General features: G+C 35.6%; 1 protein-coding gene across 1 annotated transcript; it reads right to left on the reverse strand.

Moving 5' to 3' along the window:
- Positions 1–9513: 9513 nt before the first annotated feature.
- On the reverse strand, positions 9514–10131 carry LOC133035443 (uncharacterized). The gene is made up of 2 exons (XM_061111302.1): positions 10096–10131; positions 9514–10021 (listed from the first exon to the last, which is right to left on the reverse strand). Exon 2 carries the CDS (start codon positions 9903–9905, stop codon positions 9543–9545), a length of 363 nt encoding a protein of 120 aa, XP_060967285.1. The 5' UTR covers positions 9906–10021; positions 10096–10131; the 3' UTR covers positions 9514–9542.
- Between the last annotated feature and the right edge of the window lie 7066 nt (positions 10132–17197).

Consider the following 17197-nt stretch of genomic DNA (forward strand, 5'->3'; position numbering starts at 1 on the left):
AAGAGGGTAGAATTAATGTTTTATTGGGTGTTATGCTGGTGGAAAATGTCTGGGGTTGAAGGATTTAAAGCTCAAGTTCATGAGCTTGAACTTTGTTAGTTTGAAGCTTGATTTGGGTATTGTGCAATCTGAATTTTGAGAGTTTGTTGTTGATGTTTAATGCATGAAATGGTGTTTTAAACTCTCTGCTTAATGATTGAAAATCTATGTGATGGTTCTAAGTTTTGGTTTGAGTTTTGATGTGTTTTGGGCATAATTTTCGTGGCTAAAAACTGAGTTTTTTGGGTTTTTAAACCCAGTGGTCGCGACTATCATAGGTCTGGTCGCGACCATGATAATGGCAGTTTATTAATTTGTTTGAGTTTTTGTTTTTGCCATAACTTTTGACTCGGAATTCCGTTTGGGATGTTCTTTATATCGTTGGAAAGCTCCTTTTGAGCTCCATGTGATTATCTATAATATGAATGGCAATTTTATATTTTTGTGGAAGTGGATTTAGGGATTAACCGTATTTGTGTAAATCCCAATATTGTGACTAGGATTACCGGCACCTAGTCAGGAGCACCCGGGGATTTGGAATCTCTACTATTGCGGGACATTAAGTAAGACAGTAGTTAGCACATAGAGTTATGCGCAGTGGCGCTTATATTGGAAATGATATATGTGAGTAATCAGTAACCGGGATTAGGGTTATTACCCTAACATGAGCGGTTTAATTTCCTAGGGTTATTACCCTAGTGATATATTGTTGGAAATATTTTACCAGGATCTAGATTTACTAACAAGTGTGTTTCATTAACACCCTAATATGAATTTCTAAAACAATGAAATAAACACATAAGGGTTTAAGAAAACCTTACATTGGGTGCAGCGGAATATATTGACTCCTTCCGTTCAGATCTTTAGCCCTTGATTCCTTTCTATAGCATAGCATTATCAAGATCTGAACCTGGATCTCTTTCTCTCCTTCTTGAGTCCGATTCTCCTTCTTGTTGATTGGATTCTTCACAGTCTTACACACTATGATTGAGATACCACTTGATGTGTGTGGGCACTCACTCTATCACTAAAGGCTGAATAATATGAAAAAGAAAAGAGAGGAAGAGGGTGGCTGTTAGGGTATAGGTAGAAGGCTTAGAGTTTTTTTCTGAAGGAATGAGATGCATCATCTTTTTCCTGAAGCCATCACTACCTATTTATAGGTAACCACCTAGGTTTAGGTTAGATTTAATTTGTTGGGTTTTGTGCCCTAGATAAAACCCATTTCAATATAATCAGATTTACTTATTAATAAAGATCAGAAATAACATTTTATGTTGCATGGTTCACATGATTTATTTCATGATTATATATAAACATATTTATCACACTATATAATCAGCGATAGGTATTCTTACACCTTGGAAAAGTGTTATGTCCTTTCCAGAACATTGGCAAAGTTTACCAGTATCGGATGTATGGAGTATACATCGGAAGGGACCGATATTGAACTTTGATTAGATATATTAGAATTTACCGTAATATCTATTCAGTTTAATATCACATGTTGATCCTAGATCAAATGATCTTAATCCTGATATGATTAGGTTCAATCTCAAGAGTGTTATTCGTGTTCTTTGATTTGTTAGTTAAGCCTACTTTTGGGTCAGGGTGATACGTACATTTTGGGAACACGGTAGTGCAATTGAGTGGGAGCGCTAACATAAATATGGAATCTATAGCTTCTATTTGGCGAATAGAAAGTAAAGGATGATTTCCTTCGAGCTTAACCAAACGAAAATAAATGGCGGAGTACTCATTTGAAATATCATTTATACAGGGTTATGTGTTTTAAGGATAAAATACATTGTAGGGTGTTACGGTAATTTAATCCCTTTACAGTGTAAATCATCTATATAGAGGATCATTGATCAAATTAGGATTATAACAATGGATAACTAATGACGTATCTATATCGTGGAACATATAGAGCGTTCTATATGACTAAGAGTGTGATTCCCAGTTCTAAGAGTGGATTCAATAAGGAATTAATAAGTTAGGGAATAAACTTTCGAACATATAATCAAGATTATATTCCACTATGCTGACAACACTATAATCATCAACAATTACATATGTTCTGGACTTAATAGCATTTATACATTAAATATAATCATGAAATAAATCATGTGAACCATGCAACATAAAATGTTATTTCTGTTCTTTATTAATGAGTAAATCTGATTATATTGAAATGGGTTTTATTTAGGGCACAAAACCCAACATATATGTTGTATGAATGCTATGCCATGATATATATATACACATATGAGAATATGAATATGTAAGATTTAGGGTTACGTGTTCAAGGCAAAGCCAAGTTAGACTCGGTAATTAGAACCGAGAGGAACCGTTTTAAGGCCTTACTGTAATTAGACGTGTGAGCGCAATATGTAGGTCTACGCTAGTTGACATAAATAGGCATGTGAGCGTAACATGCAGGTCTGTGTCATACAGGCATATGTGAATGACATTACTGATTATATAGTGTGATAAATATGTTTATCATTATTTTATACTGTCTTGCTGGGCTTGGCTCACGGGTGCTCTACTGTGCAGGAAAGGGTAAAGTTGTTTCTGATCAGCCATGAGTATGGGAGCTGAACGAAGAATGTACATGTTCAGGCCACACTAGAGCAAGCGAGTTGGGGTCTACCAGTGATGTGTTTTTGAGACTCTGTTTTACCGGTTAGGTCGGCTAAAAGAAAAGGACTTGTAGTAATGTTTCGTAAATATTTGTAGGATCCCGGCTTCTGTAACTTTTGAATTATAAAGTTTAAAGTCTTACAAGATTATTTTTATTCCAATTGTTATTAAAGTTTAAATTCCGCACCCTTTTGTTAGTAATCCCGTTTAGGGGATTAGGGTTTCTTAAGTATATTGGGTAGAATGCCTAGTTATTTAGGGCGTTGCAATTTGGTATCAGAGCGCCAAGGTTTTTTAAACTTCATGTAGACCAGCCGAACATGTACATTCATCGTCAGAGACAAGCTCGTCTCATGGTGCAGTAAGTATTGAGAGTAAATACTTTACTGTTTATCTGATCATCTGTTTACCGCTTTCCATTTTAGGCAGTATGCAAGCATCTAGAGTATATATGGGTTATGTGATGCCATGCTTTAAATGCTATATGATTAAGTGTTTATTTATAAGGAATAAATAGTTGAGTTAGGGTTTAAGGCAATAACTGCATAAGTTTCGTATTGGTGCTTAACTCGCTGGGGTTGTTGATTACAGGGGTACTAGTAATGGACCCTCCGCAATCATTTGGACCACAGGGCGAGCAAGTAGAGCCTGTGGTTGCCCAAACTGATCCACCGGCACCGCCTCCACCTCCGTAGAATCTGAGGGGATAATGCGGGGGTTGGCAATGCTAATCCTCCTACTGACTGGCAGCAGATGTTCCAAGAAATGCGAGGTATCATACTTCGTTAAGAAGAAGAGTTGCGTCGATTAAGGCAACCTGCTGCCCCTATAGAACAAGTGTTATTACCAGCACCTGTGCCAGTGCTGGGTAACTAGGGGTTTATTATGCCGCATAGAGATTCTGTATTTGAGTGGTTTGTGAAGCTGCAACCTCCGACTTTTCAGGGAGGTACTGATATAATAAAAGCTGAGTAGTGGATGAGTACTATTACCTGTATCCTTAATAATATGGGGGTGATGGGAACTTAGAGAGTGAACTGTCCAACCTTCATGCTATAAGATCATGCTCGCGTCTGGTGGGATATTGTGGGTCAAACCCGGGATGTCAATGTAATGACTTGGGAAGTGTTTAAAAATTTATTTGAAGAAAAGTTTTACAACATCGCTGTGAGAACTTCACACATGGAGGAAATTGTGAAGCTTACTCAGGGGAAGATGTCTGTGGCCGAGTACACTCTGGAGTTTAATCAGCTGTCCAAGTTTGCTAGTGATCTGGTGCCCACAGATTTCACAAGGAATCAGAAATATGTGAGAGGACTGAATGCCACGATCAGTCGAGACTTGAAGATTACCACTTCACATGACACTTTGTACAAGAAAGTGGTAGAGCTAGTCTTGATTGCTGAGGAGGCTGAGAACCATGTAATAAAAAAGCAGACTGCAAAGGATGCCGTCACGGCATCGAACCCTCCTGCTAGTGGTATTGTCAGTAAGGGGACCAACAGTGGCAACCCTGATCACAAACGGAAGGCTGAAGCTTCCGGAGCATCAGGAGGTAATAGAATGTTTTGGGGAAATAGATGTGGTCGTCAGGGCGGCGGGTCCTCATTCTGATCTTATCCTGAGTGTCCTAAATGCAAGAAACACCATCCAGGTGAGTGTTGGGCCAAAAAATGTTTTCAGTGTGGCATGGTGGCCCACTTTATCAGAGATTGTCCTTAGGCCAAGAAAGAGGAACCTAAGAAGAATGCTACTCAGAACTCGGGGCGACTTTTTACTATGACTTAGGCTAACGCTGATGCTAGTCTGTTAGTAGTGACAGGTCAGTTGTCTATTAATGGATGTTCTTATACTGTGTTGTTTGATTCGGGAGCTACTCACTCTTATGTGTCGAGTAGAGTTATAGAAAGTTTCCATAAGCCATGTGATATTTATGCTTCGGATTTCGGTACCATGTTACCCTCCGGAGACCTTATAGTATCCACTAGGTGGATTCGGTCTTTTTCCTTCTGGATTGACGATTGTGAATTGACTGCCAATCAAATTGAATTGCAACTGTCTTATTTTGACATAATCCTGGGAATGGATTTTCTGTCTAAGTATGGGGCAACGATCGACTATAAGCGGAATATGGTGGTGTTTGAGCCTGATAGTGTTAACCCATCAGTGTTTGTGGGTAAGGTTCAGGGGACACGCATACCAAGAATAACACTGTTGAAAGCTAAGGACCTGATGAGCAGAGGTTGTCTGTGATTCATAGTCACTGTAGTGGATACCAACCAACCTGTGACATCAGGACCTGAGAATACAAGATTGGTGTGCGAGTTCCTTGACGTCTTACAGAAGATTTACCGAGATTGCCACCTACCCGAGAGATTGAATTTGTACTTGAGTTGGTTCCGGGAGCGGATCCAGTATCAAAAGCACCGTATCGAATGGCTCCTGCGAAATTGAAGGAATTGAAGATACAATTGCAAGAATTATTGAATTTGGGATTCATTAGACCGAGGTACTCACCTTCGAGTGCTCCGATATTATTTGTGAAAAAGAAGGACGGGTCTCGGCGAATGTCTATTGATTACCGAGAGTTTAACAAGCTTACCATCAAGAGCAACTATCCTTTACCTCGAATTGATGATCTGTTTGATCAACTAAAGGGGAAGACGGTCTTCTCCAAGATCGATCTTCGCTCAGGCTATCATCAGCTGAGAACTCGAGAGGAAGATATTCCAAATATTGCGTTCTGTACTCGGTATGGACATTATGAATTCGTTACGATGTCTTTTGGACTCACCAATGCCCCGACGACATTCATGGATCTTATGAATTGGGTGTTCAAGGATTACCTGGATAGATGTATGATCGTGTTTATCGATGAGATCTTGGTATATTCTGAATCAAAAGAAGAGCATGAGTTGCATCTTAGAGCAGTTTTACAATGGTTACGGGATCACAAGCTATATGCTAAATTCAAAAATTGTGAATTCTTTTTATCTCGTGTCTCTTTCTTGGGGCACATAGTAGATAAATATGGGATCATGGTGGATCCGACAAAAATTGAAGTTGTTCGGGATTGGCCGACACCAAAATCAGCTACTGAGGTTAGAAGCTTTTTGGGATTAGCTGGGTATTATCGGCGGTTCGTTAAGGGTTTTTCAAAGATTGTTGTACCGTTAACGGAGCTGACCCGAAAGAACCTAAAGTTTTTTTGGATTGATCGGTGTGAGAAAAGTTTCCTGGAGTTAAAGCAGCGCTCAATTACCGCTCCAGTACTAACCCTTCCTTTAGATAAGGAAAAGTTTGTGGTTTTTTGTGATGGGTCGAGACAGGGTCTCGGCTGTGTGCTTATGCAAGTTGGAAAGGTAATAGCCTATGGTTCTCGGCAGTTAAAGGAGTACAAGTAGAGGTGCCCTACTCACGATCTAGAACTCGCAGCAGTGGTATTTGCGCTAAAGATTTGGCGGCATTACCTATATGGCGAGAAATGTGAGATATACACTGATCATAAGAGTCTGAAATACTTCTTTACCCAAAAAGATCAGAACATGAGACAGAGACACTGGCTAGAATTGGTGAAGGATTATGATTGTAAAATCCTTTATCACATGGTAAAGCCAACGTGGTTTCTGATGCCTTAAGCAGAAAGGGGCAGAGTCAGATAAATATTGTGAAACAAATCTCCCAGCAGTTAGCAAATGAGATGACCCGATGTAAGATTGAGTTGGTTGTAGGGCAGTTAGCTAATATTACCCTGCAATCTACTCTTTTAAAGCTAATCAAAGAAGTACAAATGCAAGATCCAGAGTTGGTAAAAACCTGAGATAGGGTTTCGGCTTGGAAGGCTAGTGATTTTTTAGTGGATGAAACGAGAATGTTGCGATTCAAAAATCTTGTTTGTGTGCCTATGGATGTGAGTATCAAAAGAGAGATCATGAATGAATCTCATACGACTCCTTATTTAGTTCATCCAGGATCAACGAAGATGTATCGGGATTTAAAGGCTATGTTCTGGTGGCCAGGAATGAAGAATGACATTGTTGAGTATGCTGCTAAGTGTCTAACTTGTCAGCAAGTAAACGTTGAACATCAGAGGCCTGCAGTGTTGCTGCAGCCATTGAACATACCAGAGTGGAAATGGGAAGATATTGCTATGGACTTTGTGGTAGGTTTGCCATGAACCACAAGACAGTTTGACTCTGTGTAGGTCATAGTGGACAGGTTTACAAAGTCAGCGCACTTTTTACCTATTCACACGAATTTCTCCATTGACCAGTATGCCAAGTTATATGTCAGAGAAATTTTTCGTCTTCATGGTGTCCCAAAGTCCATTATTTCAGATAGAGATCCAAAGTTTACATCGAGATTCTGGGAGAGTCTGCATCGAGCTATGGGTACTCAGTTAAAGTTAACCACTACATTTCATCCTGAGACGGATGGGCGATCTGAGAGGACTTTTTAAATCTTAGAAGACATGCTACGGGCATGTGTGCTTGACTTTGAAGGATCATGGGTAAAGTACTTACCCCTGATCGAGTTCTCTTATAACAACAGCTATCAGGAAACAATTGGGATGGCCCTTTATGACCTTTTGTATGGAAGAAAATGTAGATCACCTGTTCATTGGGATGAAGTAGGTGAAGAAAGTTCTTGGGTCCTCAGGCTGTTTAGAGAACGAGTGAAGCAGTTGACAAGATTAGAGCGCAAATACTCGCGGCTCAGAGTAGACAGAAGAGTTATGCTGATCCAAAGCGTCGGGATATAGATTTTTAGATTGGGGACATGGTATTTCTCCAAATATCTCTGATGAAAGGCATTAAATGCTTTGGTAAGAAAGGAAAGCTTAGCCCGAGGTTCATTGGACCTTTTAAAATCCTTGAGAGGATAGGGGAAGTAGCGTACAGGTTGGCTATGCCCCTAGCGCTAAGAGCTGCACATGATGTGTTCCATGTTTCAATGCTTCGGAAGTATGTCTCAGACTCGTCCCATATTCTGAGTTATGAAGCACTGGAACTTCAGCCGAATTTATCTTATGAGGAACAACTGGTATAGATACTTGATAGAAGAGAGAAAGTCTTGAGAAACAAGATGATTGTACTGATAAAAGTATTATGGAGGAATAGTAAGGTGGAAGAAGCAACCTGGGAACTCGAGACGGATATGCAGCAGAAATATCCAGAGTTGTTCAGGTAAATTTCGAGACGAAATTTCTATAACGAGGGGGTAATTGTAATACCCTAGAATTAGGATTGGATTAGCAAAACCCTAATTAGATAATTATGTATTATTGAGAAATTATATTATTATATAATTTATTATACGTGAATTTATATGAATTATGATATGTTAAGACCCCTAGGGGCATTTTAGTAATTTTGACCCGAGAAGGGTAAAACAGTGAAATGAATTTATTAACGTGCTTATGGAACTATATTATTATATAGTATGCATGTGTTGTCTTTTTTAGGTGTGTTCTGACAGGTTGGCGCAGTATTATCACTACCGGGTATTTCGGGCCAAACGGGGTTCAAGCCCGAAATACAATTGGGATTTAATTATTGAAATTTTAATTATTAGTGAGAATAATCAGAAATTTATTAGAGTTTAAGTGAGCATGAATTGACTTAAACACCCTTGTGTGTGTATGCATGCTTTATTAACCCTAGGGGCAAAATGGTCTTTTTGAACCTTTGATTTATTTTTGTTAAAATGAATTTGGGGAAGATAAATATTGAATTTTTTGGCTGTGTTTTTCCGAAAACCTGAACCCTCTCTCTCTCTCTCTCTAACCCTCTTCATTTTCAACTTTAATTTGGAGAGAATTTGCTTGAATCTTGCTATCTTTGGAGCTTGGAATTTAAAGAAGCTCTTGCTATATTTGAGGTAGTGTTTCTATTGATTTTAATCTAGAATCCTTACTGAATTTAAGGTTGAAAAGCATGAAATTAATTGTAGTTGAACTTATGTTGTATGTTGATGTTCTTGGTTGTATGAGTGTTAATCTTAATAGAGTTTGAGTGTGATTGCTTGGCTTTGTTGTTGGATTGTTTTTGTTGGGTTTTGGCTGTGATTTCAGGGAATTTAAGAGGGTAGAATTCATGTTTTATTGGGTGTTATGCTATTGGAAAATGTTTGGGGTTGAAGGATTTAAAGCTCAAGTTCATGAGCTTGAATTTTGTTTGTTTGAAGCTTGATTTGGGTATTGTGCAATCTGAATTTTGAGAGTTTGTTGTTGATGTTTAATGCATGAAATGGTGTTTTAAACTCTGAGTTTAATGATTGAAAACGTATGTGATGGTTCTAAGTTTTGGTTTGGGTTTGGATGTGTTTTGGGCATAATTTTCGTGGCTGAAAACTATGAGGCTGTTTGGCTGTGTTTTCAGTTTTTAGTTTTCAAAAAACAGTTTTTAAAAGTGAAAACAGAAAACAGTTTTTTGTCATTTTAAAAACTAAATGGTGTTTGGCTAATATTTTTTAACAACATTTTTTAAACAACAAAAATTGAAAACATGTTTGGATAGTAAAAACAACAAGTTTTTAAAAATTACTTTATTAAAAAAAATATAAACAAAAAAAAAGATGACTGTTATTATTTTTTTTTAGTGTTGTGTTGTTTTTTTTTTAAAAAAATAAATATTACAAATTTTAATTTAATTCAAAAACATATTAATATCTAATTTATTTAAGAAAAAAATTTAAATAATAAGTAAATATAATATTATAATACTTAAAAATAATTATGAAATTCTTAAAGAATTTTTTAATCTAAAATAGATATAAAATAACCATTAGTCTAGAATATATCCTTATAAAAATAAATTTAATCTTGAATGTATCATCAAACATTAAAATATAATTGACTAATTTCTATTATTATAAGCCGTCCACATAGTTTGAGCAATACGATCTCGAACACGTGCCATTACTGCAGCAGATTCATCAGACAAATTAACTTCATATCTTGACACACTGGTTTCCCATCCTTCTTTGTTGTCTTCACTCTCAAGTTCTTTTTCTTCCCATTCTCTAAACATATGATCATATTGGGTGCATTGTCGAATAAAATTATGAAGTGTACAACAAGCAATTACTATTAAAGTTTGTCGACTCAATTTGTAAGGTGGCATCATCTTTAATATAGGAAAACGAGCTTTCAGCACACCAAAGCACTGTTCAATGACATTTCTAAGTGAAGAATGTCTATAATTGAATAGTTCTTTCATGCCACGCGGTCCATTACGTCCACTATTGTATTCTTGCAAATGGTATCTTTCACCACGATATGGTGGGAGAAAACCTTTTGTACATGGAAATCCAGAATCCAAAACATGATATTCACCTACAAAAGAATTCATTTTCTATAAGCACCATCACTAAATAATAAAATAATAATTCAATTTTGGTTACAAATACCTTCTTTAGGCAGTGGAAACTTATATTCAGGTGTTGTAATTGTTGAGTTTTATGCCCTAAATAAAACTCATTTCAATATAATCAGATTTACTTATTAATATAGATCAGAAATAACATTTAATGTTGCATGGTTCACATGATTTATTTCATGATTATATGTACATAATGTATAACTTCTATTTAAGTCCAGAACATATCAATTTGTTAATGATTATATTGTTGTCAACACAATGGAATATAATCTTAATTATATGTTCGAAAGTTTATTCCCTGATTTGTCAGAACACTGGATTTAGACTGACATGGTATAATCAGCGATAGGTATTCTTACACCTTGTATAAGTGTTATGTCCTTTCCAGGACATTGGCAAAGTTTACCAGCATCGGATGTATGGAGTATACATCGGAAGGGACCGATATTGAACTTTGATTAGATATATTAGAATTTACCGTAATATCTATTCAATTCAATATCACATGTTGATCCTAGATCAAATGATCTTAATCCTGATATGATTAGGTTCAATCTCAAGAGTGTTATTCGTGTTCTTTGATTTGTTAGTTAAGCCTACTTTTGGGTCAGGGTGATACGTACATTTTAGGAACACGGTAGTGCAATTGAGTGGGAGCGCTAACATAAATATGGAATCTATAGCTTCTATCTGGCGAATAGAAAGTAAAGGATGATTTCCTTCGAGCTTAACCAAGCGAAAATAAATGGTGGAGATCTCATTTCACTTAGCTGAAATATCATTTATACAGGGTTAAGTGTTTTAAGGATAAAATACATTGTAGGGTGTTACGGGAATTTAATCCCTTTACAGTGTAAATCATCTATATAGAGGATCCTTGATCACATTAGGGTTATAACAATGGATAACTAATGACGTGTCTATATCGTGGAACATATAGAGCGTTCTATATACTGAGAGTGCAATTCTAAGTTCTATGCGTGGATTCAACGAAGAATTAATAAGTCAGTGAATTTAAGATATAAATTCTTGATCTACTTATTGGAAGCTCGGATATATAGACCCATGGTCCCCATACTAGTTGAGACCATACTTCTTGTAAGACTCAGTTAATTGATTTTGATTAATCAATTATAATTCTAAAGTTAGACTATGTCTACTTTGTGAATTTTCACTAAGCAAGGGCGAAATTGTAAAGAAAAGAGATTCTAGGTTGATTTATTAATTAAGAGACTTTATATGTCTAATTAATAAATATATTAAATGACAATATTATTTGATAATTAATTTTTAGTTATTAAATAATTAGAATTGGCATTTAAATGGTTGAATTTGAAAATTGGCGTTTTTGAGAAAATGAGATGCAAAAATGATAAAACAGTAAAATTGCATAAGTGAGGCCCATTATCCAAGGCCCATGGCCGGCCACACTTATAGGGATTTATCATTTATTTTTTCATTATTTTAATGCCAAATAATTCTAACTTAAACCTAGGTGGTTACCTATAAATAGGTAGTGATGGCTTCAGGAAAAAGATGATACTTCTCATTCCTTCACAGAAATTTTTCTAGCCGCCACCTTCTCTCTTCTTTTCTTCTCTAAATTTTGAAATCCTTGAGTGAATGAGTGAGTGCCCACACACATCAAGTGGTATCTCAATCATAGTGTGTAAGACTGTGGAAAACCATCCAACAAGAAGGAGAATCAGCATCAAAGGAAGGAGAGAAAGAGATCCATGTTCAGATATTGATAATGCTCTGCTACAGAAAGGAATCAAGGGCTAAATATCTGAACGGAAGGAGTCATTATATTCCGCTGCACTCAATGTAAGGTTTCCTAAACTTTATATGTGTTTATTTCATTGTTTTAGAATTCATATTAGGATGTTAATGAAACATACTTGTTAGTAAATCTAGATCCTGGTAAAATATATCCAACAGTAATTGCATCTATAAACACCCTGGAATCATTTTCAGTGCCCTCCCAACAAGCAGATACAAAAGTAAAGAACATGTTGAAGTTACAAGCACATAAAACATTTTGTGTTACTACATTTTTTCGACCTTTGTAACTGACTTGCTTATCTGCAGGGACACATGCACTCACTTGTGTTCCATCAATTGCACCTATACAATTCTGATTAAAAAAATAGATAAAAGTTAATAAAAAAATACACTCTAATAATGTGTGAAAGTATTATTTATCTTACACTAGATGTAGTTAAATACCTGAAACCATGGATAGTATTTCGAGGAATTGACAATACGAGAAGGTAATGGAGACTGAGTTGGACGAATGATATCTTGTCCTAATTTACATATTGCCTTCAATGTTAGACGAAAATGCTTATCAATGGTTTCAAGTGAATTTTGAAATCGATCTGCTATAAGTCTCATTTTCATATTTTGACCAACAATCATAAGAAAAATAGCAACTGACTCTTCAACTTTAACCTCTCGGGTGTCCTTAATGTATTCTTTTTGTTTTAAACAAGTACAAAGCTCAACAAATACATTCTTATCCATTCGTAACAATTTGCAACATGTTCTCTCATGACCACCTAATAATTGTTTCACAAAATCCTCTCCACTTAAAACAGATGTTCGTTGAGGGATTTTCTCAATAAACTTCTCATTATAATCACTTAGAAGGTATAGCATCAAAAAATCTAAAAGGTCATCGAAATCGCTATCTGTAGAAGATGAACTAGAACTAGAATCATCCATTTGATTATTCTTAGTCCTGAAAATCATATTAGCATGCAAAAAATTAACTTAGAAAAAAAACATAACCAAAAAGATATATAGAAAAGATAAATAATGTTTGAAATCAATAACAAAGTCATCCGGTGTTCAAATAAAGAAATAGGTACCAGTTAGCATCATCATAGCATAAAAAACTATAATAATATAAAAAAAGAGAGAGAGAGAGAGAGAGAGAGAGAGAGAGAGAGAGAGAGAGAGAAATAAGTATCAATAATCATCTTAGCATAACAAACTATATAATATCAAAGCCTATCTAGCCAAGCCCTCTTTCTAGCAGTAGACATATTAATAAAAATCTCCCTCCAATCCGAATCTTTGAATTTCTCGACAGCTTTCATGTAAACATCATCATCAACTCCTTCAATTCCTTCAAGGATCTGCATGCATTTTGTGAGAGAAAATTCATCTTTTTCACTTCCTCCTACTTCTCTTTTACTCTTGTATTTTTCGGCTGTAGCTAAAGTAGCCTCAGCTCTTACTTTAGCTACCTCGGTCCATGCAACAATTGCATCACTCATTTGTTGTGATCTTTGTCTTTTCACTCGCTCTGCACTTGTTGATGTTGAATTTTTTGCTGAACGTTTAAAAATATAATCAACAAGATGAGAGCCTATACAACTAGCACTATCATTATCATCAATATCTTGTATGTCTACATGATCTAAATCATTTTCCATCTCCCTTTCATCATCAGTATTGGGTGGACCTGACACAGGAAAACGATGGTGTAAACCAGTCGCAGTTGATTTACTAAAAATTAGTTCCAACAATCTAAAATGATCACATCCTTTCTTTCGATATTGTGCTGCCCTTGGATGTGCCTAAACAAAGAAAAGGAACTAACTTATCACTTTATTTGATTAAAGACTAACTCTTTTAAATAATAAACTTAATTAGTTCTTACCCTTATATAATTCTGCCATACTTCTTCAGGAGCAATCACAATATCTTTCTCACGACTCCATCTAAATCCAGTTTGTTTCGACAATTCAGAAAACTCGTGATACCTGGTGCGTAACCTATGAAACTTTTGCTTAACTTGTTTCATTACATACTTTCGCTTACTTATACTTTGCAAATCCTCAAGAATTCTTGCCCATGTCTTTGAGCTAAACTGACCACGTGTCATATTTCCCTTATTCACTTCATCAACCATGATATCAATAAACATTTTCTCCATAGTTGGTCCCCACAAACATGTATCATCATCTATGTTCTCAGTTGTCATATTTCAAATCTAGCAATATGCCATAGCAAAAATTATCTTCCTGTGTATGTAAGTCTAAATTCTAAGTTATAACAATAATTCTACATAACCCCCTATCACATAATCTAAAAATCTCAACTGCACTTGCTGCAAACAAAAAGAGTATTTTGGAATCATCACTGAAATCATAATCAATTTTAAAGCCATGCCCTCTCTTGTAAACAAAAGGCAAAAATACCAGAAAAGAAAAGATAGTGAGAAAATCCAATTAGAGAAACTGAATACAATCCAGTGATTAGCTCTACTAATCAAAGATATACTGAGCTAAAAATAGACCATGATAGTTGTAATCAACAATTAAAAAAACTAATTAAAACATAATAAGTTTCTCTGCATAAGTGGACTAAACAGTAAATAGAACAAATTGCAGACTCGAGAAGGATACAGCCAGATGCAACTAGAACATAATCTATTATTGAGGTTTTGAGGTTGTTCTTCTTTGATTGCCTTCGACAATGAGAAGTTTGTTATAGTTTTTATTGTATTATATTTGTTTTTAAAAAAAAAAAAACAAAACAACTGGTTTTAGAATAGTCTTCTCCCAAAGTCAATATATAATTAACTATGGCCCACTAATATTTATGCATAGTTAAACCTACATGCAGTTTCCTGCATATATTGTGAATGTCTAACTACAGTAAATAATCACTAGTGTGTCTCTCGGCCTCACTGAGGAGATAAAGAAGGCATTAAAGGGGGCTTTGAAATATTTGGTTTGAACTTTATAATTATTCTATACAAATCAATAATCATGATTCGTATGCTTTTGCAAGTTCAGTGTCATGTTTTATAAGGCAACCAATACCATCCTACTTCACCTGTTAGCTTTGTTGGTCAAAGAAATTTACTAACAGGTTTAAGACAAAACTTCATACTAGACAGAGATGGACCAATATAATTGAAATGATATATTTTCTTGTCAGTAGTACAATGCTAAAATAAAGGAATATATAGCATAATAATTAAAGAAAATCAAATGACCAACGTTAGGGACTTTTCTTTTCATTTCTTGTGCTATTTTCCTAGTAGTTTAGAACAACTAAGATGGTACTCAAAAAGGGACGGCCCTCTTGCTATAAGCACATGGAGTCTTCTAACTGCACATTCTTTCAATAAACACACTCATTTCCCAAAGTTTATTTTAACTATTCAGAAAGGGAAGTTAGAAACCTTAGGTGATCAAATTCTATTCACAAACAAAAACAGCTAATTTTTCAAAGATCAGACAAACTATTCTCAGAGTGTAGAACCCAAAATTAAGCAATAAATAAATCATAAATCAATTTAATGCTAAGCAAGAAAAAATTGTAAGAAGGGGTTGATAAGGGTCGTGTTCTAAAAGTATTGCTCTGTATTGAAACCCAAAAAATCCATAAGACAATGAATCAAAAAGTATTGTTCAAACTGAACTAACCTTATTTGTCACCTTGTCTTCTCTTCAGAACTCAAATCTGGAGTAAGCCCATTGCAATTCAAAACCTAATTAAAGTAAATCAGAAAAATAAAACAGAAAAATCAAAAGGCCATTTCTAGGACACAGAAGAAGAAGAAAATGAAGATAAAGAAGAAGAAGAAGAAGATGATGATGATGATGATGATGATGATGATGATGATGATGATGATGATGATGATGATGATGAAGATGAGAAGAGTTGTAAATACTTTCTAGGAAGAAGAAGAAGATACCTGATTACACTGTAGGATAGAGAGATTACATTCAGAGAACTCGTTCTCTTTTTTTTCGTTTGAGAATTTCTGCTGAGTTTTTAAAAATTCAGAGAACATCATTTTGATGTTTTTCAGTTTTTTGTTTTTTTTAATCCAGTTTTTAAAAATGATTTTTAAAAATTTCAGCCAAACACTGTCAATTAGTTTTAAAAAACTATTTTTAGTTTTTAAAAAGTGAAAACAGTTTTTAAATTGCAAAGCCAAACAAGCTGGTTTTTGGGTTTTTAAACCCAGTGGTCGCGACTATCATAGGTCTGGTCGCGACCATGATAATGGCAGTTTATTAATTTTTTTGAGTTTTTATTTTTGCCATAACTTTTGACTCAGGACTCCGTTTGGGACGTTCTTTATATCGTTGGAAAGCTCTTTTTGAGCTCTATGTGATTATCTGTAATTTGAATGCTAATTTTATATTTTTTTAGAAGTGGATTTAGAGATTAACCCTATTTGTGTAAATTCTGTTATTGTGACTAGGATTACCGACACCTGGTCAGGAGCACCCAGGGATTTAGAGTCTCTACTATTGCGGGACATCTAGTAAGACAGTAGTTAGCACGTAGAGTGATGCATGGTGGCACTTATATTGGAAATGATATATGTTAGTAGTCAGTAATCAGGATTAGGGTTATTACCCTAACATGAGCGATTTAATTGCCTAGGGTTATTACCCTAGTGATATATGTTGTATGAATGCTATGCCATGATATATATATATATATGAGAATATGAATATGTAAGATTTAGGGTTATGTGTTCAATGCATAACCAGGTTGGACTCGGTAATTAGAACCGAGAGGAATCGTTCTAAGGCCTTATTGTAATTAGACGTGTGAGCGCAACACGCACTACAAGAAATGTCACTTTTACCAGCACATTTCGCAAACTACGCTGGCAAAGAGATCAAAGTTTTACCAGCGTAGATTTGTAGTGGCTAAAATCTAACTTTTACCAGCACATTTACGCGTTGGGAAAAGTCTGTTTTGCCAGCGCTTTTCATTTTATGCTGGCAAAAATTCTAATACCAACATTGATTTGCCAACCCCCTTTTGCCAACACATCATGGGTAAATTCTATTTTACCAGCGCAGTACTAACTTTTGCCAGCACAAAAATGTGGTGGCAAAAGTGACATTTCTTGTAGTGACGTAGGTCTACGCTACGTAGACATAAATAGGCATGTGAGCGTAACATGCAGGTCTGTGTCATACAGGCATATGTGAATGGCATTACTGATTATATAGTGTGATAAATATGTTTATCATTATTTTATACTGTCTTGCTGGGCTTGGCGCACGGGTGCTCTACTGTGCAGGAAAGGGTAAAGTTGTTTCTGATCAGCCATGAGTATGGGAGCTGAACGAAGAATGTAC

Source organism: Cannabis sativa, chromosome 3, assembly GCF_029168945.1.
Source record: "Cannabis sativa cultivar Pink pepper isolate KNU-18-1 chromosome 3, ASM2916894v1, whole genome shotgun sequence".
Classification (NCBI taxonomy): Eukaryota; Viridiplantae; Streptophyta; class Magnoliopsida; order Rosales; family Cannabaceae; genus Cannabis; species Cannabis sativa.

Excerpts from the sequence above, each read along its gene's own strand:
- LOC133035443 (XM_061111302.1), bottom strand. The coding sequence starts at position 9,905 with ATGAAAGAACTATTCAATTATAGACATTCTTCACTTAGAAATGTCATT.